The following is a 26,434-nucleotide window of genomic DNA, read 5'->3' as shown; positions in this document are numbered from 1 at the left end:
CCAGGATTTGTCATGTATCTGCTAATTGCACTGACTGCATATGATAAATCTGGACGTGAACAAACCATAGCATACATGAGAGATCCCAATGTACTAGAGTATAGAACATGTGACATGCACTCAATCTCATCATCTGATTGTGAAGACAAAGCCGATGAAAGTCTGAAATGGGCTGCTAAAGGAGTATTAACAGGCTTAGCACTCTGCATATTGAACCTGCAAAGAATTTTCTCAATGTACCCCTTCTGACTTAGGTACCATTTACTTGCTTTTTATCTTTAAGAATCTTCATACCAAGTATCTTCTTTGCTAGTCCCAAATCTTTCATCTCTAATACTTCACTTAGTTGGCTTTGACCTTTCTTATCTCTCATTTATCTTTCACTGCTATCAACATGTCATCAACATAAAGGAGTAGATACACAGAAGAACCATCATTATTTTTCTTAAAGTAAACACAACTATCAAAGCTACTTCTTTTAAAATCATGAGAAGTCATAAAAGAATTAAACCTCTTGTACCACTATCTTGGTGATTGTTTCAAACCGTAAAGGGACTTTTTCAGCAAGCAAACATAGTCCTTTTCTTCTGAGACTGTAAAACCCTCTAGTTGTTGCATGTAAATATCCTCCTCAAGTTCTCCATGTAAAAATACAGTTTTTACATCTAACTGCTCAAGCTCCAAATCATGTATGGCCACAATACCAAGCAAAGCTCAAATCGAACTATGCTTCACAACTGTGAAGTCAGATCTGTGAAGTCCACTCCTGGAATTTGACTATAACCCTTTGCAACAAGATTTGCTTTATATCTGGGTTCTTCAACTCCTAGAGTCCCTTATTTCTTTTTAAACACCCATTTACAACGAATAACTTTTCTACCTTTAGGAAGTTTCACAAGATCCCATGTTCTATTTTTGTGGAGTGATTTCATCTCCTCTTGCATAACAAGCATCCACTTCTCCGAGTCTTCACAGCTAACTGTCTCAAAATAATTAGATGACTCTTGGTTTGCATCTATATCTTTAGCCACATTTAAAGCATAAGCAACTAGATCAGCCATGTTATACTTCTTTGGAAGTTTAATTTCTCTTCTAGTTCTATTTTTGGCGATAGAGTATTATGGTGAATAAGCAACTCTATTATGAATTTTTGTGCTAGCTTGAGGAGTCGACTCTATTGTAGATTCTGGATTAATCTGATGCTCCACTTGCTTTTGATTTTCTTTATTGGAAGAGTCTTTAAGGGATAAGTTAGGTAGCATAGCAGTTTCATAAAAAACAATATCTCTGTTAATCACAACTTTTCTATTTTCAGGACACCATAACTTATACCTTTTTACACCAGCTTTATAACCAAGAAATACACATTTAATGGATCTCAGTTCCAATTTTCCATTATCAACATGAGCATACGCAGGACACCCAAAGATTTTTAAATCAGAATAGTCAGCAAGATTACCAGATCATACCTCTTGTGAAGTCTTTTTCTTAATGGCAACGGATGGAGATCGATTGATCAAAAAATATGCAGTAGAGGCTACTTTGGCCCAAAATGACTTTGGTAAGTTGATATTTGACAACATACATCGAATCTTCTCTATGATCATTCTGTTCATTCATTCTGCAACACAATTTTGCTGTGGGGTATGACGAATTGTCAAGTGTCTCACGATCCCTTCTTACTTGCATAGTTTATTAAACTCATCAAAACAAAACTCTAAGCCATTGTCTATGCAGAGGTATTTGATTCATTTTTTCGTCTATTTTTCAATCATATTTTTCCAAGAATTAAATGCGAAAAACACATCGCTTTTCTGCTTTAGGAAGAACGCCCAAACTTTTCTGGAAAAATCATCAATAAATATGCCCACAGATCAGAATGAATATACTCCAACGTTTCCTTTGTGTTATGAATTCCTCTAGTGAATCGAACTCTCTTTTACTTCCCAAAAACGCAGTGCTCACAAAACTTAAGTTTGCAAATTCTTTACCTATCAAGAAGTTCCCTTTTGCTCAATTCTGCCATGCCATTCTCACTCATATGCCCTAGACGCATATGCCAAAGTTTAGTAATATCATCATCTGACAAGAAAGAGGAAGGGACAGTTGCATCACCAGTAACAGTAGAACCCTACAAAACATATAACTTGGCAGTATTTCTCTAGCCTTTCATCACAACAAGGGAACCTTTGGAAATCTTCAAGACCTCACTTTTAGTTATGTATCTGTACCCTTTTGAATCAAGAGTACTCAACGAAATTAAATTTCTCTTCAATTCTGGAACATGTCGCATGTCACTAAGTGTTCTGACAACTCCGTCAAACATCTTAACTTTAATCGTTCCAACACCTGTAATTTTACACGAAGCATTATTTCCCATCAAAACAACACCTTCGGACACTAATTCGTAAGTTGTAAACCAATCCTAATTGGGACTCATGTGGAAGGTGTAGCCCGAATCAATGATCCACTTATCGCTCACTTTAGAATTGTTGATAGAAGCGACTAGAAGTTCACCATCGCTGTAGTCTTTTACAACATCAGCTTCAATGGATTTTTTTGGTTGTTTTCCCTTTTGATTTGCAATCTCCCTTTTGATCTTGTTCTGCAGCTTATAGCAATTAGATTTAATGTGCCCTTTTTTTCTTACAGAAGTTACAAGTTTTACCTCTATTTGAAGACTTTGATCTACCTTTAGATTTACCGCGAGGATTTCGTTCCTATGTCCTTCCATGATCATCACTAGCATTTCGATCTTGTCTCCCACGAACAATGAGACCCTCTCCCTGAGACTCGGGTTTAACCAAAAGATGTTTCATCTTATTATACGAGGTCAAAGAATCATAAACCTCATCAACTATGAGAGACTTGCGGCTATATAAAATCGTGTCTCTAAAGGTTGAATAAGACGGGGGCAACGAACAAAGTAGAATCAACCTTCGATCTTCCTTATCATACTGAACCTCCATGTCCTCCAAGTTTGAGAGAATTTATTTAAACATTGTTAAGTGTTCCTACACAGACGCACTGTACCATTCCAGTTTAGACCTTAGTCGGAGAGTGATTTCGGGACCACAAATCCAAGTTAGAAAAATATTTTAATATTATTTTTCATGCTTATAGTATGTGAATTGAAATGTGTGAAATTTTCGTAAATTAATTTTATCGTTTGCGCCAATTTGCAAAAAATGACTTAATCGCGTAAAATGCAAAAGTGGCTAGCTATTTGTTAAAGTGCTTTATTGTTATGGCTTTTCTAATGTGGGGTCCTTATGTTGATATTATACCAATGAAAGTATGAGTGGACTTTTATGGACATATGGTTTTTTAAATGAATTAGTTAAGATTAAAATAGTAATTAGTAAATAACATAATATTAAATAAAACAAAACACAAAATGCCATGCATTTGGCTTTGTTCTTGCCGAAAGTTGAAGAAAAAAAAACACATTTTGTGTTTTAAGCATTCTGCACTTTGGAAGCTAAAATTTGGTATGTATTTTGCTTGTTTTTTTTTGATAATTTTCATATTTTTGAAATCATTGCTTCGTATTCTAGCTAGCTCGTGTTCTAATTTTTGAATTGGTTGTGTATTTTGTGAATTTCCATTGATGAGAAATTGTTGTTTTTGTTGTTTGATGATGAAAAATAAATATTTGTTGATAGATTATTAAATTTTGTTAAGTAATTTTTGATAAAAATCCAAATTAGGGATTTATTTGTGAAAATAAAAAATTGAAGGGCTAAAATGTAAAATAAATGAAATATGTGGGCTTATATGAGCTATAGGAATATTCAGCCAAGCTAGGATATTTTTAAAGTATGTGTATTTTGTGTTTTGTGAAATAGGGACTAAATTATGAAAAATGTAAAATGTTAGGGGCTAAAATGAAAATACCCATTTATATGTTTTTTGAATAAATTTGAATGAAATGTGTTATTAAATAGCCAAATTTGAATTTATTAGATCAAGAAAAGGAGAAATTGGATTTGGATCAGAGGAAATCAAAAGTTGTCAAATAGTCGTCTCGGTCAGTTCGTCTTCATCCGAGGTAAGTTCATAAGTAAATACATGCTGTTAATATCGAATATATATAAATTATAAGTTCTGAATTGAATTATTAAATATATTTGGGTAAATGCCGAATTTGATATAAGCATGGGAGAATTAATTACGAGCTCGATTCGATCAAATTACGACGTCCGAAAGCCCCGTATGAACCATAGGAATAAATAGGATACATATGTCATGACATAGGATTCTGATATGTGATCTCGTGTAAGACCACGTTTGGGACGTTGGCATCGATTTGAGATTTACGTGTAAGACCATGTCTGGGACATTAGCATCGTATATGATTTCGTGTAAGACTCTGTCTAGGACAGTGGTATCGATATTTGATTACATGTAAGACCACGTCTGGGACGTTGGCATTGTACAAGCTTTTCGAGTTATCTGAGTATCCTATTTGATTCCGAACGGTTCAACGGGAAATGGTACGGTAAAAACCGAATGTAAGTTTGAATTAAATGATTCAGGTATGTTTAAGTTTATATAAAGGTTGATAATAAAGGTAGGTGTTGTTGTATAATATGAAATTGTGAACTAATTGTTTAAATATGATTATAAATGCATGTGTTTGAGATTGGGAGTACTCGGCCTACTTGAAATAACCATATTAATGTTCGTTTGTTAATTTAATTACTTATGACTTACTAAGCTTTCCAAGCTTACTTTGTATGTGTATTTTTTGTTTTATAGATTTTTTTTGAAAGCTAGCTCGAGCTCGGGATTGTTGAGGAACATCATCACACCATCGCTATCTATTTTGGTACCTTGAAAGAAAACTTTTATTTATATCATATGACATGTGTAGTCTAGCTTGATATGCTTTGTTTTGAATTGTAGATATTTAGCCATGCGAAAATGGCCTAATTTTGATATTAATGTTATGCATATTCGGTCCTGGCAATAGTTTATTATAGAAGTGGATTTCATGGTATATATATATGGTGTTTGGTTATATAGTTTGGTAATAATGTTAAATTTTGTCCATATATGGCTAGAACTTGATACTATTATGAAAGTAGGTTATTTATTTATTTATATATGATTGAGATGTTGGTTATAAATCGGTATGGAGAATTGATATGTAGATTAAAAACTTGGTTTGATAGTCAGTTAATTTTGGAAATATGAGTTGTGGAATAAATATTGAATGGTGGATATTTTTATAATTTAGTTTAGTAATGTAAAAATGATATATATATTTGTTGGAATTTTGATTATATAAGTTCGGTTGTCTAATGCAAGAATGGGCATTTTCTATGTTTGTTTGATTGATGGTTTTGTTATGGTGTTATAATTTGAGGAAATTTTATATTAGAAATAATTTGAGAGTTAGTATTTGATGTGTACGTGAATTTGGATATTCATTAGTGAAGGTAAATGTATATGCTAGTATTGTAATCACTTAAGGTTGAATTACTATGATTAGGTTCGTGATGGTATGATATGTTTCAATATAGGTGAAAGAAATTTGCTCAAATAAAATGATCATAAGCGCATAATCGCATGATGAATGAAGTGGTGTATTTGGTCTCTTTTTTTTCTAATGATGGTTTTTGTGTAAAAATATACGCTACTAGGCCGTGTGAATGGCTAAATTTTGATTAGTATGCTATTTGAATAGTTCATGAGGTGAATAAATAAATAAATGTGGTTTGGCTTGATTATGAAATTTGTAATTTGAGTGCATGATTTTGAAGCTTAAAAATTTCATACATGACCATTTGTTAAGGTTATTTAGGCTGAATATGTTGGAGTTTATATGCTAGGTGATACTGCGTAGTAATTATAATATACATGATATACGTTATATATTAGTTTAAGCTTAGGTAATAATTTTTTTAAACGCAAATGAGATGAGTATGGGTGATTTGAGATCTAAAATTTAAACGGGCTAAATGTATTGATAGGGTTAATTTACGATCATAAGTTGAAATGAATGTCTGTTTTGAGCTGTAATCTGTTTGGTAATACCTAGTAACCCTAATCCAGTGACGGACTCAGGTTCAGGGTGTTACACGCACCTTGCTCCAAATGATAAGTATAAAGACGCTGTTGCATATGCAGCTTGCTGGTTAGTATTTTCAACATACATATTTGTTCCAGCTTCTTTCATAATGCAGCGGTGGTTTTCTCCTTCATCACATCCTGCAAAATTTCATTAGACAAATGTAGATGTAATTGTGTTAATGCCTTTCGATCCTTACGCTCCTTCTCTTCATTCGTTAATGTCGAAGGCATCTTATTTATCCCTAGCAGGGCATCCTCCAAATCCATCTATGCAAGAACTGCTTGCATCTTAATATGCCACAACACAAATCTGGTGTTACGATCCAACAACGGAATTTCATACTTCAAAGATGTCATTACCGTGATTGAGATGAACAACCTGGTAGCTTAGATACCAATCTGTAAAATAAATAGAATGTCGATAATGACAATATATCACAAAGAAAAGAGAAATAAAAAATAAAGAACACACAGATTTTACGTGGAAACCCTTTCGGGAAAAAAAATCACGGGCAGAGGAGAAGAAAATTCACATTGTCAAATTCAAATGATTACAAGAGGAGTAGACTATGTCTATTTATAGGCTTGTAAAACCATATTATAATAGAAGTGTAGTAAGATTGAAACACCTTATTCTAATCAATATCAAATAGATGGAGTTTAATAATGTTTAAAAAACCTTATTCTAAAATAAAAGAAAAGAAGTGTAGCTCTATATGGATTTTACTTTTATTTTATTTTACCACTGTATTTTATTTAAATAAGGATTCGAGTCACTTAATTCTAACAATCTAGTTATGAGCAATAAAATATGATAATTCTATCTAAAGTTCATTATAGTTGGACGTACCTGAAGTTGCAAGGTTTTAAAACTGTAAGTATAACTCTACACTATTCAGAATAAGTTCTCAATTAAAATTATGTGGAAAAATAATACTGATGAGAACTTGCAAGTGAGAAAACTTATGTATGAAAAAGTCCTTGGTTATATACCTGTTGTACACCTGGAAAATAAGATCCACTCTCAAATTTTGCTATTAATAGATTTTGATTGGTTTCAAAGTTTACTATTGAAGTTAAATTTTCTTACTTTATTGGTTATAAAAGCTTGCAAAAGCTCTAATGCTAACTCGAGGGTGAATTAGGACTAAACTATAATATTTACAAAATTCGAAGTTGACATCGCGATGTCGAGGGTTCCTTGCCGCGATGCCAAATACTGACTTGGCTCCTTATTGTAACGACCCATGCTCAACGTCGGGTTGTGGCATGGTGGCTTGATCTCGTCATGATGTCACTTACTTGACGCTGCAACGTGACATGTTGATTCTCAATGTACCAATTAGCTCCAATGAGTTACACCTAAAATAGTAGTTCTTTTTAATTACAATGCACCAAGTCAACCAAACCATACCATTTACAAAGGTTCAATCCTAGAATATTTTATCACTTATGTCTTTAAACTACCTAAACACATATATTAGTTAAACAACTATACCATCTACCATATATTAAGCAATTTGTTATACATACATTCATACATAAGTTACCAAAATAACCAACTTTCATACAACCAATTATGCAAGCCAATTCGCATATGCATCTCCATCATTTAACCATTTTCAAGCTATCTATTCAAGCCTCAATACAACAAAATCATCAATTTGACCGTAAATTGACTCGACCTAGGTACATGCCATATTTGAAACGAAACGAAACTATATGAACTTTGTTGAGTCGGGGATCGCCTCCTAAATGTTGGATCTACTTATAGCACTCTCGAAAATCTACTAAACTTGCGCACGGAGAAAACAAACCATACGCTGAGCGAAAACGCTCAGTGGTAATTCCATGAATTAAGATAAAATAACATATGCATTAGTAAATAATCACAAGGTATATAATATCAATGGTAAAATCAATTCAAGTCATTTATCAAATACCTATCTATAAACCATTTCCAATACATTCAATTCTATTTTCATTTAACATCTATATATTGTCTAACCCACCATCCAATCGCTTTCTGAAGTCTATCGACTCATTCATATTCGTTTGGCCCCCAGGGCTCGTTTTCAACTGATTCATATAGTATTTTACACACCTCATCTATCATAACACACATATAAGCATAATATACTAATTTATCAACATCCCATATCTTTTTATACTATTCTTGTCATCTCGCGTGGCCCGAAAATGATGACTTTTGCTATTTATATTCACTATACCATCTCGGGTGACCCGGTAATGATGGTTCAAAATATACAATATATTACCATCCCCGATGGCTCAAAAACAATGGTTTACTCTATTTCAATATACTACCATCCCGTATGGGCCGAAAATGATGATTCTCTAATCCAATATTCTACCATCCTAGATCGCCCGACAACGATGGCTTTCACTATTCTTACATTTACCCATCCCGGCTGGCCCAGTAATGATGGTTTTCACAAATTACTTATCCTACCATCCCGAATAGCTCGACAACGATTGTTTTCAACCTAAGGCATGCCAACTAATTCAACGGTACTCGAGATTGTTTTTAAGGTAACATCGAATCAATATACATTATAACCATATATCACAATTCAATCTCACCATCAATATAATTCATACATTACATACCATTCAACATACTGTGTTGTACTCATTTTTCCAATATTCAACCAGTACAGAGTTTTGACATTCAATATCGTTATACAATTTAATCTAATACATGCACTCAATCACAGTCATAACCACGATACATTTCATTTTCTAAACACATATATTCATATTTTACACATATTCTACTCAACTTCCATAACATATATCACATTTCAAGATAATTCATATCATCTTTCATTTTATTCGATTTGGTCAATATCTCGATATAAAATCTCAACTACAGCAATTCAATTCAAATAACCATTGACAACTCACCTCAACACCATATAATGCAAAATGTTATGAATATGTAGTAATTAAATTGATCCTGAACCATAGAAATACAAACTAGGGGTCTCGTGTCACTCGTCAACGACTCTTGCTTTCACTTTCCCTTTCGATGACCCAATGCCGACGTTAGCTACATATGATCATAAAACATATATCAATATAAATTTTCAGCCAATTCAAAACCAATTACCAATTCATGCATATTTTTCAATTTATTCCATTTAGTCCCTAAATTCGGAATAAACATATCTTTTAATTTCTAGCCTCAGATTAAAACTAGATTTCATATATATTCATTAGTGACCCTATACTTTATATTCCTAACAAAATTTCATAATATTTTTGCATTTAATTCAATTTAATCCCTAATGTACGAAATCAATAATTAAGCTTTACAATTTAGTCATTTCCATAAACTAAGCTTAATTTCAATCAATTCCACACCTAATTCTTCAAGAAATCAATAATGAAAACTTGCTAAAACTTTAATAGTTTCAAAAATTAGTACATGGGCTAGCTAAATCAAGCTCTCATGACCTTAAATCTACAAAAATTACAAGAAAATGACTTAAATTTACTTACCAAGTTATAGTCGAAAGGTAAGGAAACCTTTTTAAGTTACTTTAGCTTTTATACATGGCTTATGGCTTAAAGGTTAATTAAGCTTAATTTATTTAATTAATTATGTTTACTTAACTAATTAATCTTCAATTTCTTAAATTAATTAACACACACATTATTGTCCACTAGCACATGATTAATCATTTTGGTCCTTTGGATAATTGCAATTTAAGTGCCCAAGCCATTTCCTAATTAAAAATCTATAGAGAGTGAACATTACAATTTAGTCATTGGGCTATAATTAACTATTAATTCAACAAATTTATTAAATCAATCTTTAATATATTTTTATATAAGCTCCATAAATATTCATATTTAATATTTAGAGACTCAGTTTATGGAATGAGGTTCTGAAACAACAATTTCCGGTACCAATAAAAATTTGGTCATTACAATTCTCCCCCCTTTAGAAATATCGTCCTCGAAATTTTACCTGAAACTCAATGGGGACGATGTACTATTGGATCATTTTCTCTTCACTGTCTACCCCTTGTGATTGAGCCATCACGATTGATTTCCCGACCTCTAACTACAAGTGTACACAATCGTTAGCAAGTAATATAATAGTAAATACTAGAGTTACTGTTTCCACATGGACTGATTTTAAAACATTAATTGCAAAATTAACAAATGACAATTTGGAAAGTAAATAAAAAATTGATTAAATTCAAATAAATATGCAAATAAATTTAAAAATAGCAACACAAATTAACATCAATGAATTGAAGAGCCAGATTAATTATTTCCCCCTAACATGCAATTACCGGTAATGATGCTGCGACAATGCGACAATTTATTAATCTGAAATCGACAGTTTATAGGCTTCTCTCGAAGTCACTATGTTCAATCCTATAACTAATTTAACATATGTCTATGCCAAATTAATTTCAAGAATACAACTACAAGCACCATTCTTACAGGATTATGCACTGTAACAATATATGTCTATATCATTACACATATAAAAATAAAGAAACTAAACATGCACTATTCAAGTTTTATGTTCATTAATCACAACCTTTTCAGAATTAACAATTAACTCAATTACCCATTAATGTTGATCAAGCAATAGCAAGTCTTAAACATGAATAACACTTAAATGAATAAACATCATATTGCAACAAGCATACTTATCAAAATACCAATAATCTCATATTAGGGTTCCATAATTATTCTAGCTAATAAATATTTAGTCCATAATCATCAAATTAAAAACAATCAAGCAAAACTCAGCCATGGTTCAAATTAGCAAAGGAAAATGATTACAAGGCAAAGAGAAAGGTGAAGAGATGATAAGCCGAATGATGTGGTTCTCCTCCAGTCGTTCTTCTCTTTTTTTCCTTCTTCGGATCCTCTTCTTCTCCAACGTGCTGCCTTCTGAAAATTGGTGTTCTGTTTTTTTTTTGCACCCGACGGTCTCACCTCTTTATTTTCTCAAAGTGTGATATTTATATCCCCCAAAAGATTGTGGACTAGGTTAACTCACTTTCCTATTCTAATTTTCTCCTCTTGAGAGTGTTTGAGCCTTTATATTTTCTCATAGCCTATTCTTTTTTATTATTGGTCATTATCAACATTTGTTAAGAGACGGGTTAAACCCAAAAGCTGATGTGATGTTCTTTAAGTGTGAACTTCTCAATCTCTTCCTGTCAAGCTCGATGCTACGACATTGCTGCGGCATTGGGGCTTCAGATGTCAAAATTCAGCATATTCTTTTCTCCACCTTTCCGATGTTCTATTAGCCACCTTGAAGAATAAAATTTCACATTTTTAGTGTCTAATTTGACAAAAATATATTATTAAAATAAAAACTTTAAAAGTTACCTACTTAACATAAACATAACTAAAACAATTAAAAAAAAAACTCAAAATCACTCTTAACTTGATTGAAATATAAGGTTAAGAAGAATAAAATAACTCTATATCTTAGAGTTACATATTCCCTAATTAAAAATCTATAGCGATTGAACTTTAGAATTTAGTCACTAGGCCATAATTAACTATTAATTCAACAAAATTACTAAATCAATCTTTAATATATTTTTATATAAACTTCATGAATATTCATATTTAATATTTACAAACTCAGTTTATGGAAATGAAGCTCCGGAATTGTAATTTTTAGTACCACTAAAAATCAGGTCGTTACACGCTCCACTATGGGAGCAAGCCTATGCGCAGTAAGGTATTAACACTACATTTTTTAAAATAAAAATTAATTCATTTATTCCATGAATGAGACCATACAACCTGAGGAGAAAAAATAAAGAAACAACAAATACCCGTCATCGGTAGTGAAGGACAAGTTTTGTCAATACAACAAAGGTTTTAGCCTTAACATGAATAGAACATTACAGCACGTTGACAATTGATTTTTTCATAACTCAAGTATGGCATATTTAGGTGGTTGCAAGCACCTATCATGATAAGGGAACTAGCCTTGAAAAGTCCAAAATGAGGGGCAAATAGGCCAAAGAACTAAGTATCCACCAAACTTGAGAGGACGACGATAGAACCACTCCTAAAAGCTCTTGCAAAAGCAAACCCACTTGAATAAATAAGACTAAAACTTTTAGATGACAAGACAAGAAAATTTTCAACATTTTCATAAGAAAAAGAGAATACTTATTAAACAATGGGAAACAACACAAAGCACATAAAACTTAAAGACAACACGTGCCCTAATTGACTTGTGAAATCATTTATTATTCCCCTCAAAATATAAATAGATCAATGAGCCAACGAAGAGCTAGCATTCGAGTACTTACAACCAACTTACTTTTTAAGAGAAATTGTTAGTGGCCGATGGAGGTTCAACCACGATAGTCATTGATATTTGTCCATCAGAGCGCACAAAGACAATAATGATGCCTACAAAATAGATCTATAAAATGAAGAGAGAGAAAATATGTGGAGCGATTGAGAGAGAAAAAAAAGGAAAATTGAGTTGGTCGGAGGAAGGAAAACTCGAGTGGTAACCAATTCGGAGGCCACCACCGTTGGTGAGCAGAATAAGGGAGAAGAAACAAGTGGTGATGGGGAAGGAAGAGGGAAAAGTACCAAAAATAGAATATTGAAAGTATAAAAAAAATTCTTAGGGAATACCAAAAATATAAGGAAGTACCAAAAATTATGAGGAAATAAAAATTATTGGTTTATTTTAAAATTTTTGCCTTATTTATTTAATTTTCTATATTTTAAAATTTATTAATATATATAATAACTTTTATTAGTATGCAAAAATAATATTTTTATACCAAAAATTGATTTCTCATGTCAAAACTTAATTTTGAAAGCATATCATACTAAAAATTATGAGAAATTACAAATAATTATGAAATACAAAAAAGTTACGAGATACAAAATTTTAAGAAAGTAAAAAATGTATATGAAAAAATACTAAAAATTATGAGAGAATACAAAGAAATCGTGAAGAAATATAAAATAAAATAAAATAAAATAAGAGAGAAAATTTTTGTTCTTTTCTTTTACCAAATTACCCCGTACTTTAGTATTAAAGGGGAGCTGACAGGAAGCTAACTGTAGGAGCTTTCCCTAGAAATTTCCCTATAACTTAAATTCATGCGAGGAAAGTTTTTTGAGAGAATATCTGCGAGATACGTCCTTTTGGCTTTATTAGATTTATAATTTAGTCCCTATTTTTAATTTAATTTATCTATTGAAATTAGTTTATGTTTTATATGATTTGAATTATTTGGTAATGCCCTTTCATGAAGCTTCAATTTATTGTATAATTTATTTAGCTTCACTGTGTTTTGTATAATTAATTTTGATTTTGATTTTGTTTGAGTTGAACTTTAAGTGATATGTTTTGTTAGTGAATTCTAACATATATATGTTGCGCAATAAGATTAGTTTGTGTTTTTCTATTTTAACTCATTCAAGATTTTAATTACATGCAAGTTGGTCCCTCTCTAATCAATTTTAATTCAGTGAATCAAAAATTTATAATAATTTGCACTTTTAGTCCTATTTTTTTTGAAGTTAGATTGGGTAGATGTTTGATTAAGTGTTTTAAATCAACTTTTTAACTCCTTCAAAATTTTAATTACATGTAAGTTAGTGCAAGTTTTTTATGAAGCAAGTTGGTTATATTTTCATAATTTACTTACAAATTAAAATTTAATTTAAAAAAAAATTGGTATGTAATTTTTAAATAACTATGTTAAAACTTCCATCAGTCTAAAAACATATTTCTAAAAAATGTAAAACTTATTTAAATATACTGTTAAAATCATAAAGAAAATTTTAAACAATTTATTATTCGTTTAATTTATATAATAATTAATTCAAAATAATTATTTAAATTAAAAGCACTTTGTTATACACAATAGTTTAAAAAAAATATTACAAATAAAAATTTGGATGGTGATAATGGATTTAATAATGAAATAATATAGAAGGGTTAGAAGCTTGACAAGTGTTCTGTAGAGTATAGGAAAATATTAAACAATAAATATTAAAAAAAAACATGTGACAATTTTTTAAGGTTGCTTGTGAATAAAAAAAGTACACTCTCAATTTACTAAATACTAACCTTAATTTTAATAATTAATTTAGGATAATAGTTATATATTTATTTAAAATTAAACATACATATTCTTTTGTTTTAATTTCTTAATTTTTAAAAAAATACTTAATAGTATTTTATTTAATACGTAGATAATGTAATCGTTTCATTAAATTCCTCATCTTGAACATAACATAATAGGGTTATACATATTGGTACATAATGAGCTGAAGTCCCTCTCAAGCGCACAACATCCAAAAACTTGTATGTAGCATGCATTACATCATTAACGAGGAACAGAGGAAGAAAAAAGAATGAAGTATCGTTGAAAATGCAGGTTAATTAAAGCGCATTGTAGATTAGAAAGAGAATGGATTTTTTGTCACTAGTATTCACAAGATAATTAAACAAGGAAAAATGTTGATAGATGGGCAATTTGAATGAATGATATATAAAAACTGGTATGTCATGAATAGACCATGTACGTAGCTCTTACATTCGATTCCACGTACAGCAATCTTTTGATTTGTTTTCAGCTATCAACATATTTGTCGATGCTAGCGGCCAAGGTGGACTTTGGCACAGCACCGATGATGCTCTCTTTCTTCTCCCCATTCTTGAAAAACAGCATGGTCGGGATGCTCCTTATCCCGAACTCCGTGGCGATGTTGGGGCTTTCATCAGTATTGAGCTTGTAACAAGCTATCTTTCCTGCATATTCTTTTGCTAAGTCTGCGATCACTGGCTCAATCATGCGGCAAGGTCCGCACCATGGTGCCCAAAACTCCACCAATACTGGGGTCTCACTCCCCAGCACAAGCTCTCCCCAGCTTGCTTCTGTCACCGCTTCAACTGCAAATGTGCAGAACCTTAATCAAATTCTGCCTATAACTTTATTTCCTACAAAATTTCATCATTCATGCCACTGTATGATAGTTGAGATATTTTTCTTTTAATTTAAACCTTTGGGATAATCAACCACCCAATTTAACATAGCAATAGAATCCTTTTCCTATGACCCATCAGGCCTCAATGCCTCATCCTCACTATTCCTTAAAAGTATAAAATTCAGGTCATTCATATTTCATACAATAACCAAATTACTTTAGGAATCTTATTGATAGGCAATGCATTTAACTTCGTATCTCTAATGCTTACTCTTTAATTTTAAGTACCTACCATGGACGCTCAGCTACTGAGCTTGTTTACATTAAAAACTTATACAGGACTTGCATAGCATTAAAGGCAACAATAAAACAATGTTTTAATTTATAAGAGATAGCTGCGTACCCTGATCAACAGCTTCACTAGCTTTGCAGATGAGCCTGGATTTTTGGCATCTGCCTTTGAATGAATGAACAAAAGATGAAGAGAATGACAGATTGGGTTTGTTGAACCCTCGAAATGTCGGCAAATGAATCTTCTCAACAGATGAAAATTGATGGCGGTAGCTTTGCATCACACAAGCTCTAGTGGTGCAAACTGAGCTCAATTGAAAACAGTTTTCCAAGGCCATCTTTAGCTCTTCCCCTGAAAGTCTCGCAAGGATCGATGATAGATGTTAAAGATATGGACCTTGCAGGGGGTGCCTTTTTTTTTTTTTTTCTTTGGAAATTTTTGGCTTAATATTTGTGAGGTGCTGGAGAGAGCTCAAACTGAAGTGGATAACGTTCAATATTTAGTGAATTGTTTACATTAGGCAAAAAGGGAAAAATAAATCATAAGGCAGTGGAGTGGTTTCCTTGGTTGACCACAAATTTCTCATCCATTAAGCATTCACAAAATGTAGGCCTTACGTACATTGGTTGGCCATCGGCCCCTCAGCTTGGTAGGGGCAGGTTAAACCCTAAACTGTGGGCTTCTCAACGGGTTCTAACTTCTGAGAATATCTAATTGAAGACCCAATCCTTAAATGGGAGCAAATATTTTATATGGATCAATATTATATTACAAGAAACAATCCCTATTAGTCCCTGAGATTTGACATCAGCACAAAAGAAGTGCATCTGGATCCTACACAAAATTATAGTTACAATGACCATACATAACTGAACTAAAGCCAGGTACCCAGGAAAAAGGTAACATTAACATGATAATTCTACCTCCATGCTGAAGCAACAATCAAGCTTTTGCCTTCCCAACCAAAATGAAGTGCTCCTAAATCCTCCTTCAGCTTGTACCTGTCACAGTACTCCCTGATTAGCTTCCGGATCATATCGATCACATTTGGACTCATTGGACAAGAAGTGAAGCCAGCCATCGTCATCCTTGCCCTCCACTTTCCTGCAACTTCGTACCGCTCTATTCTTTCCTCTCCCTCACAAGCGACAATGTTGACTATGTCCCGTGCCAAGCACTGCCTTTCAACATTCATCCTGTCTTGACTCTCCCTTGGAAGTGTAACGTCCAGGGACTCGAAGACAGTGGAGTAGTAACTGTAGGCCTCAATGAACCTTGGGAAAAAGGGAGAGGTGTTTGTGTTCACATCTTGCTCAACGACAGTAACAAGTTTTGGATTTAAGCTCTTAACCATCCGAAGAAGCTGGTCTCGCTGATTTATTGTTGAAACACTCTCATCAGGCATGTGGTGCAGCTGAAATGCGAAGTTCACTACAAGTGCTTCTCCAGGCCGGCAATCCAACATAGATGGAGTGACAAGTGAAGTCCTTGAGGCAACAGCTTGAAACTCGAATGAAACGCCAAGTACTTCAGCTAGCTTCTCGAGTCTTAGTCCAATGATTTGAAGACCTCCATTAAGACGTTGAACGGAGTCGGGATCATCAACCCCAGTTAACCTCAAGTGAGGTGGCTTACCAGGCAACTTAGCAATTGATTGAATCAGTGTAATATATTGGCTACCTTGATTTATATCGAAATCTATTATATGTACCCTCTTTTCATCTTTAAATGCCTCTATAATTGCACCATTTGCTGCCATAAATCCGAATTTAAAACAAGGGCACACCTCAAAGAGGATTTGCATGGCTGCAAGCCTATCAGAAGAAGGGGGCTCTTTGCATCTTAAAGCTTTATAAAGATATTTTCCAGATGCAGCCACGCGAGCAGCAAGACCTTCAACCATGTAGGCTGCGATTCTCTGAGGAGGATCTCCATGAATCGACACCAGCTGGCGAAGCTCATTTATTATGGCTGAAGCTCCTTCAATGTTGCCTTCCGCGAGTACAGCAGCACACTCGATAAGCATTTGCTTAGGAGTCCTAGATGAAAAATGTGATGCCTCTTTGTTGTTGCTGATGCTACTGAGATTAGATTCTGAGGAAGATGACTCCTTTGGTGGTTCATGAATTGGTTCTGTCCGGACAGGACCGGACCATTCACCATCTATTTCCATGTTCAGACCAGTGCCAAACATATCACCTACATCAACATCATTATCACCAAGCAGATCTCTCTCCAGTTCTTGAAGCATCAGTTTCATCTTATCTGTATCATCGTCTAATGTATCTGCACTTTGAACTTCCAAGTAATCTGACAAAAGAAATCAAATTAAGAAAACATAAGAGTTCAATGGTTTCTGACCAGTTAAGGAGAAAACTGAAGTACCTCTTGGCTGGTAAGAAGAGACATCCTGCTGGCGAATTGAACTTTCTGAAACATCAGAACTAGATGGATGCATAAGCTCTTCCGAAGGAGAGCCAACAAACAACTTTTCATAGCTCTCACTGCTGTATGAATCAGTAATGCATCTAGGCTTATGCTTATCAGAGCCAAACATTTGAGTGGACAAGCCAGAACTGTCACCGCTACCCTGTACTGAATAGAGCTTTGTATTTCTACATGCTGTGATAGCTGGTTCTGTGGATGTTACTAAAGACATGGTTTCAACTCTCGGGATGGTCGTATTACAAAGTGAATCCTGAAAAAAAAATTGCTAGTGCAAGTTAAACAGTTGCTTATCTCATGTTCGTAGTAGGAGGAACCTAGTATGCCTGCTGATGGAAGACATGAAATAGAAGAATGCCTCTTCAAGTAAAACTGGCTATGAACTTGAATAGCTTATGAGTAACATAACATAATCCATGCTATGTGACTAATCATCGGCAGCAAGGTAAGAAGTTTCTGCATTCAAGACTAGGAACATCTTAAGGAGGAGCGAGATAATGAATTAATAGAACAAATTTGCCCATGATTTGGTAACATCATGAATGCACAAATAACAGAGAAGGTAAGAAAGTCTATGATGCTGGAAGTATATCCCCAGAATAAAGATTGGCAGTCTTTCAGGTAAAGATCCCTAGGCAAAGAACACTCTTTTGGGACAAACATAAATCCCAATAGGAACATAACCAAAAATGAAATTATGAATAAAGTCTAAAATCTAGTTTCTTACAAGGACCAAATTCCAAGAAAAGACTGTTATGATAGAAAATAGGCAGCAACAGGGAAAAAGCTAAACATTCAAATTCTGGGATTATGAAAAACACATCAAGAGGATCATACTGTAGTTAATTTTAAGACAAGATGCGGATTCATATCATTTGAACAATAATCTAAAAGGGAAAAAGAAAATCAATGAAGATCAAGAGGTTCCAAGGCTTTTCTACTTCACCTGACAGATGAGAAAGAACTTTAGTGAAAGCAGCAAATACCATCATTTGTACAGTCAAATCCTGCAATTTAGCAGATAACTCTCAATATAAAGATGACCCTCCCAAGGGAGAAGAAAAGAAAGGCATTTGACCTTTGTGCTGAAGTAATTAAATACCTACCCAAAAGCAAATATAACTCCTTTATTGTTATTCTTTAATCATATATTAAAAGGAAAAATAACTTTAGAATATGAGGTTAGGTATGAATGAAATAACAAATCCCAACAAAGAAGTAGAAACAAAACAAAACTTGTAAGAAGAAAAAATAAAGAAACAAGACCCAGATAAGGAAATATTTAATTATATATACCACGGGTGATTGCAAAGGGTTTGAACTTTAAAGCTATCCTATCATATACACAACTTGGTGATTCGAGGTTAAGCTGAAATTTCGTTTTGGGATTCCGACTAACGTAGTCACTGAAGACACGGGAGTAAAAAAAAAGAAGCTACCATATGCAAGAATCTGAAGATATGAATATTCTATGACCTCATTTTGAATAAGTAGAAGAAAGAAATTGGAATCTGGTGAAATCCGAAGTAGAGAGTAACTGACCTTAAACTCCAAAAACTTGCATTTCTTTTGGTGGGGTTCTTAGTTTCTAAAGATAGAAACTTCTTGTTCTGCATCCCTAAAAAGGGTTAAAACAAACACTTGTTATTTTCTTTGTATGCGTTTTAGTCTGCATGTTTATACCAACTTGTCTGACTCAGATAAGCATGGTGTGTTCCAATAGCACCATCACTTCTCATCACCCTATGTTATTTTTTTACCTAATTATAAAATTTAATTGGGGAGGGGAATGGGATTGTTGGCATTAAATTAAGAAATTGTTGAGATTATTAACTTTTTTTTTATTCATGAATTATAAATTATTTAATACTATTTTTACCTCAACGTTATTAATTGCTTACAAATGTTTGTTTTGAAATTTTTTATATTTGTCAACATGAAATTTGTTTTATTTTATTTTAATATTAATTAGTACGTTGTCAATTATTTAATATTATTTTGTAAAATATTTTTTATAATAAGGATGGTTAGACTTAATTTTGAATTTCTCTATTAAATTACCATAATTTAAATTTTAAACGTTTAATAACAATTGGATACTAAAATGATTACGTTCTTAAAAATATGATTTTTTTTACTATTTATATTAGTTACAAATTATAATTTGATAAACAGGGAATTCTTTTAGAATTAATGTCACATTTATTTAGTTTTAAATTTTTTAAATACCAATTAAAGATAACTTATTGACTTAAAAAATTCATCAAACAATTGTTGTGATTATTTAAAATTTTATATAATTATTCTATTATGTAATCATTTACTATTGTTTTATCCCTAAATTTATTAAAATTTTAAAACTTTCTGATAACAAATTTTACTAAAAGAATCCATTGATTAGAAAAAGTAACAGGCTTTACTTTCTATATTTAGTTGATTTGAAGTTAAATAAATTAATAAGAACTATATACGAAAATTTAATTAATTCTAATTAAATAAGTTAATAAAAAGTTATATGCTTAAATAGACAAATTTAATTAAGTCTAAAATTAAATAAATGAATAAAAAATCAATCTTAACCCCTCTTTGTTGATATATATATATTTCTAGCTATGTTTGAATCTAAAGTTCGTATAGACTAATTTTTTTAATAAAAATCTCACTTAAAATAATAGTGTTAATGTTAATCACAATATTTTATATTTTTAAACATTACCTACACACTTAAAAAATAAATAACTAGGCACATGATGATTGAGCTTTAGTTTAGTTGATATAATTACTATTGCAGTAACCATTAAAATATAAGTTTGAACGCATTTAAAATATGTTTTTTCCTTCTATTTAAAAGTTTGATAGAAATTATGAGTAAAAATGGATATTATATAAAACAAATAATATCTATCCACTTTTTTCTTTCATAAACTACTGCTTTATCATATATTAATATATTTAATTATTTTTCTTTTGTTAATTTATGATAAGAGATAAGACAACATTAAACTTGATCCTAAAACTTTTTTTTGGGTTTATACTTTATATTAATTCTTAAACTTAAATTTTTTCTTAATTTTAATCCATAAAATAAGGTAGCATTTTGATATTGTACCACTTCATCATCTACGTGTTGCGCTATCTCTTATATCATAACTTTTGTTTTTATTATTATCTAGAATCCATTTTAATCTCTCTCTCTCATCCACATGTAATAGAACCCTTTTTTTCATGGGCTTATATGAAAAATAGGTATTCAAACTATGCAACTTTTCTCATTAACTTACATAAAGTTTTAAATTTAATATTAATTAAAAGGGTGAGTATTTGATACCACTTTCGTTAACTCCTGTTAAGAAAACTTCTAAATTAATCAAATTATGGCACATAACATTTTTTTTGTACAAGAAGAAGGAATAAACCACAGCTACACTAAGCGAGACCAAGCCATTCCAGAGTAGTCATCGTGCAATAAATGGAGCACTTCATTCGATGATTGCATAAAAGTATATCTACCTAACGGTCTTGAGAACACCATTAAAGCCAATCCATCAGCAACCCTATTGCCCTCTTTGAAGATATGTGCAATCCTAACCATCCAAGGAAGTTGGAGTAGGTTCTTGATGGCTCGCATACAACAAAATATTATTGATCCGCTTCAATTGTTTGAATCACTTGGATCGCTTTAGTACTGTCCATCTCAAGGATTACTCGTTCAAGCCCAAGATTCGAGGCTAATTGGAGACCTTTCAATGCACCTGTAACACCCCTAACCCGTCTCCGTCGCCGAATCAGGGTTACGAGGCATTACGAAACCAAGCTCACATAAACATAACTTTAATATCTAATTCCAAATGCAAGTCCAATTCATGAACATATATAATCAAATTCAAGCATGGAAGTTAAACTCTTTTCGCATTGCTATTTACACAATAGGATTCAAAATTATCCAAAACATTATCAAGCCTATACATGCCATAAGATCGAGTTCAAATATTTAACAAAATACCAAAAGAAGTCGATAGTGTGATGGGCGGTGCTGATGATCCCCGAGCTCGTAACGCGTCTTCAAAAAAAAAATCTATAAAAACGAATGAACGAAAGCAAACAAAGTAAGCTTTTATAGCTTAGTAAGTCTACAGCATATCTATAATACATATAAAAGAATCATATAATTCTTTAAGTAAATTTATTGAAATTACAATCATCAAATATGATTACTAATCAAACACTACTTTATTGAGTCATTTTGTTTAAGTCTAAAAGGATGTATATTTATCTAATACACATAAACGGACAAATGTATATACATTATATGCATATAATCAAGTTACTAGCATAATCCTTAACAGCATATACTGATTTCTAGAGTACTTATTGTTCGCACTTCATCGAATCCATTTAAATACAACTATTCAACTACATATATCAAAAGCCAAATTTTTATGCTTATCATCCATAAATGCCGAATGCACATATGCACCTATACCCATCTATGCCGAATGCATAGATACATACACTTATTTTCACCTATGCCGAATGCATACACATAAATATATTCACCTATGCCGAATGCAACATATATATATATACATATCTATCAATTGCTTAGACCAAATATATGTATATATATATGCTCATCAAGTTAATATGACTAAAATCATGTGATTGAACATTTATGTATACATCGATTTCATATAATCAAAATCATAGAGGTATCAATTGTATATTATCACATGCTTTAAACGGATTCACCGGCATTTAGCCTGCTAGGTTTTAAAACCTGATTCAATACACCGGCTCTTAGCCTGCTAGACTTATAGTCCGAAATGTGTCACCGGCATTAAGCCTGCTAGACTTATAGTCCGAAATGTGTCACCGGCATTAAGCCTGCTAGACTTATAGTCTGAAATGTGTCACCGGCATTAAGCCTGCTATACTTATAGTCTGAATAATTTCACCGGCATTAAGCCTGCTAGACGTAAAGTCTGAATTATGTCACTAACGATAAACCGAATGATACTGAGCTTTAACAAAAGAATCTCAATTCATAGGAGTTGTATATCATAATGGTATATAGAATTCACATAAAAATTCAGCTCAATAATTTATAAACTATATCCTTAACCCACATCGGTATAAAAAGTTCAGTCATCAAATTCAACTCAATATCTAAATTATACATCCGAATATATATATATATATAACTTAACACATTGAAGCATACTATTAATATCATACTTTCGAACACATTAAGATAATCCAAGCTAATAATTTCATCTCTTCAACCCCGTTCAAGAACCTTTACAAGAACATACATACCTAATCGAATCTCCCTTTTTCATATATAAGTTTCATACTTAAATTTATCACAAGAACATATACATGCATAGTTGCATAGTCGAACCCCTTATAAACTTGTATAAATGGCATACCTAAGTTCAATACGAGAACATATAGATGTAGATTTGCATAATATATATATAATTCACTCATACTTTTAATTATTTCAACTATCATATTTTTAATTATAATTCATCCAAAAACAGCTCATATACTTATTTATATACTGATTTTATGACATTAAATAGCTAATAGACTTACCTCGGATATCAGCAAACACGATCGACTATTCGATTATCTTCGACTTCCCCCGATCCAAATTCGTTTTCTTCGTTCCTTGATCTAAACATAGTCAAATTTAACCTTTTTATTCATCAAAACATTCATTTGAGTCCAACAATACATAAATGGGAAAATTACCATTTTGCCCCTAACATTTTGCACTTTTTGCAATTTAGTCCTTTTTGCACAAAACACAAAATACACAAAATTTGCCCATAACACACAAGGGCCGAATATTCATGGTTCTCATACAAGTCCACACATTGCATTTATTTCACATTTTAGTCCCTCAAAAATTTATTTTCACAATTTAGCCCTAAATACTCAAATTCATCAAAAATACCAATACAAAACATGTTAATCTAAGACATATCTTCCATTATCCATCATCAAACATCCCAAAACACAAATATTCATCAATGGCATAATTCAAAATATTCATCAATTCACAAAATTAAGACATGGGTTTTGAAGTATTCAAAGCAACGATCTCAAAAACGTAAAAATCATCAAAAACCGAACAAAAACTAACCTTGAATTAAGCTTCAAAAGATGGCCGAACCTAGCTTAGGTTTCTTTCTTTTTCTTTTCTCTAGTTTCGGTCAAAATAAGATGAAAAATGTGGCTTTTAATTTGTTTGTCTTTTAATATATTAACATTATAATATAATATATTATTATAACCTTTATACATAATATAAAAACTATAATTTATAAGCATAATGCGATCCACTATCTTGAATAATGGCCTAATTTCCTATTAAGGACTTCACATTATAAAGACATTAGCAAGTTAGCACTTTACACATTAATTAGTCAATTTCACATTTTATGCGATTAAGTCCTTTTATTAAATTAAGCACACAAACAATAAAATTAATTCACGAAATTTTCACACATGTAAATTAACATATAATAAACACATGAAATAATATTAAAATATTTTTTTAACTCGGACTTGTGGTCCCGAAACCACTATGTCCAATTAGAGTCAAAATCGGGCTGTTACAGCACCCCAAAGTTTGGCGGCTATGATTGAACAACAACCAATATTCTTTGAAAAACCAGCAATCTAGCTCTCATGCTTGCCACAGATTAGTCCACCTACTAATGCATTCCCAAACCCATTACAAATAGCACTATTCGTGTTCACCTTCAGCCATCCATCATCTGGCAGAATCCACCTTATTAACTTGCAAATTTTATAACTCGTATGCCTCGACAGACTTACCAACCCATGATTGGAGGCCAGATAATACTCCCTCATGTGATAACTCTTCTCCGATAAACTTCCACTTTCCATGAAATCTGCGTTAAAAACATAATTGTTCCTTCTGAACTAAAGTTGCCAACAAATGAAGCCAAAAAGTGATTGCCAGTCAGTAGAATCACAAGAAAAATATTGAGGATTAGAGAGATTAATCTAAAACCACTTAGCCAACCCAATAGAGAAAAACTCCCATCTCTTTGCAGCCTTGATTACCGAATGTCATGTTGCTATAGTTGGGGTACACATATGTAGTACATGATCGACGCTTTCAAATAGGCTTCCACATACCTTGCAACTTGCATCTGAGGTTAGTTGTCTTCTCACTCGGTTCTCATTCATAAGGATCCTATTTAAAAAATCCAGCCAGAGAAAAACACGTACCTTTTGAGGTCCCAGATTATGCCAAATACTACCCTTTCTAGTCATTTCCATTCCGTAGTTAGTAGAGTAGGCAGAACGAACGAAGCAGACCTCTTCTCATGTTGCCATCCAATAAAGTCATCCACATCCTAAGCTGATGGAGGTTTATAAGTAGAAATGCTCAAAAGAACCTGGGATGGCAAAACCAAGCAAATCACAGACCAATTCCACTCCCCACTCGGCATAACCATATTTTTTTATAGGAACATGCTCTGTAGGGATATTTTCAGATTGTGTGCACACATTAATAAGTGGTCCCCAATCTTTAACCCAGTAATCTCTCCAAAAATCCACATACGAGCCATTTCAACATTCCATATAATACCATCGCAGATATGACTCCATGCGTGACCTGTCCCCTTCTATAATCATGACGCATTTCTGGCAAATAAAACAGGTGACCTTTCCTTTTATATTTAGATCTCAACACTTGAACCTAAAATTGCATAGGGTTCTTGATAATATTAAAACCAATCTTCATGAGGAAAGCATTGTTGAGGTATTCGAGCTTCGTGAAACCAATGCCCCCTTGTTTTGTGTCTTTGCAAATATCATCCTACTTAACCAGATTAAGCCCTTTTATCTTCCTCCGTGTTCCCCCATACAAAATTACAAATGATCTTCTTTATTTCAGAGCAAACTCCCCTCGGAATAATTGCCAATTGCATAGCATAAATAGCATAAATATTTAAAATTAACATTAAATAAAAGGGTGAGTATTTGGTACATTGGCAGTATACTTTGTAGTTTTAAAAAAATTGACATGTGCCTATTTTTTTAAATATTTTACTATATCCCTATGGATCATTTGTCAACCCCTTGACTCCACTTATGGGTTAAACCTTTCCACATCAAGTGTACCAAATAATTATCATTTCTTTTTTGCTATTTTATTTTATTTTCTATTTGATTACTTAATATGGAAAATGGGAGTTTGTTTTAATGGGGTTTATTTTAAGATTGAAAATGATGTTTGTTTTAATGGGAGAAATTCGGAATAGAATTTATTTCAAAATTTCGTAATTTTTTTTTTGTAAAGAAGATGAAGATGGGGAACATGAAGATGGAAGGAGAAAGATTGAGAGATGATATTTTTATTGAATATTAATTTTAATTATTTTGATTTAATTAAAAATGTTATGTGTCATAATTTGATTGATTTAGAAAATTTTTTTAACCGAGAGTTAATAGTTGATACTTTTAATAAAAAAACTTTAAATATTCAAATAAAAAAAAATTGAATAGTATTAAATCTTTATTTTTCATATAACCCCTTGAACTATATTTCTTAAAAAATCCATCTGATAGATTTATTCTCACAAATTTAAA

At 32.2% G+C, this 26,434-nt stretch overlaps 2 protein-coding genes and 1 long non-coding RNA gene across 5 annotated transcripts; all 3 read right to left on the bottom strand.

Moving 5' to 3' along the window:
* Nucleotides 1-8,890: 8,890 nt before the first annotated feature.
* Nucleotides 8,891-12,693, bottom strand: LOC121217857 (uncharacterized). Its single transcript, XR_005914069.1, has 4 exons — nt 12,422-12,693; nt 10,909-11,388; nt 10,076-10,171; nt 8,891-9,151 (listed from the first exon to the last, which is right to left on the bottom strand). It is a non-coding gene; the product is annotated as an uncharacterized lncRNA (long non-coding RNA).
* Nucleotides 12,694-14,511: 1,818 nt separating this feature from the next.
* On the bottom strand, nt 14,512-16,068 carry LOC107914129 (thioredoxin M-type, chloroplastic). The gene is made up of 2 exons (XM_016842910.2): nt 15,464-16,068; nt 14,512-15,025 (listed from the first exon to the last, which is right to left on the bottom strand). The coding sequence occupies exons 1-2, from the start codon at nt 15,687-15,689 to the stop codon at nt 14,706-14,708; spliced, it is 546 nt and encodes a 181-aa protein (XP_016698399.1). The 5' UTR covers nt 15,690-16,068; the 3' UTR covers nt 14,512-14,705.
* Nucleotides 16,069-16,081: 13 nt separating this feature from the next.
* Nucleotides 16,082-19,075, bottom strand: LOC107914128 (scarecrow-like protein 1). Of its 3 annotated transcripts, XM_016842904.2 has the most exons (4): nt 18,904-19,075; nt 18,744-18,804; nt 17,738-18,050; nt 16,082-17,662 (listed from the first exon to the last, which is right to left on the bottom strand). In XM_016842904.2, exons 3-4 carry the CDS (start codon nt 18,009-18,011, stop codon nt 16,272-16,274), a joined length of 1,665 nt encoding a protein of 554 aa, XP_016698393.1. In that variant the 5' UTR covers nt 18,012-18,050; nt 18,744-18,804; nt 18,904-19,075; the 3' UTR covers nt 16,082-16,271. The 3 variants fall into 3 exon arrangements, with proteins under 3 accessions (XP_016698393.1, XP_016698391.1, XP_016698395.1); XM_016842902.2 differs by having other exon boundaries at nt 18,744-18,982; XM_016842906.2 differs by lacking the exon at nt 18,904-19,075 and having other exon boundaries at nt 17,738-18,253; nt 18,744-18,893.
* Nucleotides 19,076-26,434: the final 7,359 nt, after the last annotated feature.

The sequence above is a fragment of the Gossypium hirsutum genome, chromosome D05, assembly GCF_007990345.1.
Source record: "Gossypium hirsutum isolate 1008001.06 chromosome D05, Gossypium_hirsutum_v2.1, whole genome shotgun sequence".
Taxonomy (NCBI): Eukaryota; Viridiplantae; Streptophyta; class Magnoliopsida; order Malvales; family Malvaceae; genus Gossypium; species Gossypium hirsutum.
Note: the sequence above shows the minus strand (reverse complement) of the source record. Positions and strands in the feature narration are given on the sequence as shown.

What these genes read in the sequence shown, in the direction of transcription:
- LOC107914129 (XM_016842910.2), bottom strand. Translation starts at nt 15,689, where the DNA reads ATGGCCTTGGAAAACTGTTTTCAATTGAGCTCAGTTTGCACCACTAGA. An exon ending in TAGTGAAGCTGTTGATCAGG is followed by an intron (nt 15,026 to 15,463) that starts GTACGCAGCTAT and finishes GCACATTTGCAG; the next exon opens with TTGAAGCGGTGACAGAAGCA.
- LOC107914128 (XM_016842904.2), bottom strand. Translation starts at nt 18,011, where the DNA reads ATGTCTTTAGTAACATCCACAGAACCAGCTATCACAGCATGTAGAAAT. An exon ending in CTCTTCTTACCAGCCAAGAG is followed by an intron (nt 17,663 to 17,737) that starts GTACTTCAGTTT and finishes TTCTTTTGTCAG; the next exon opens with ATTACTTGGAAGTTCAAAGT.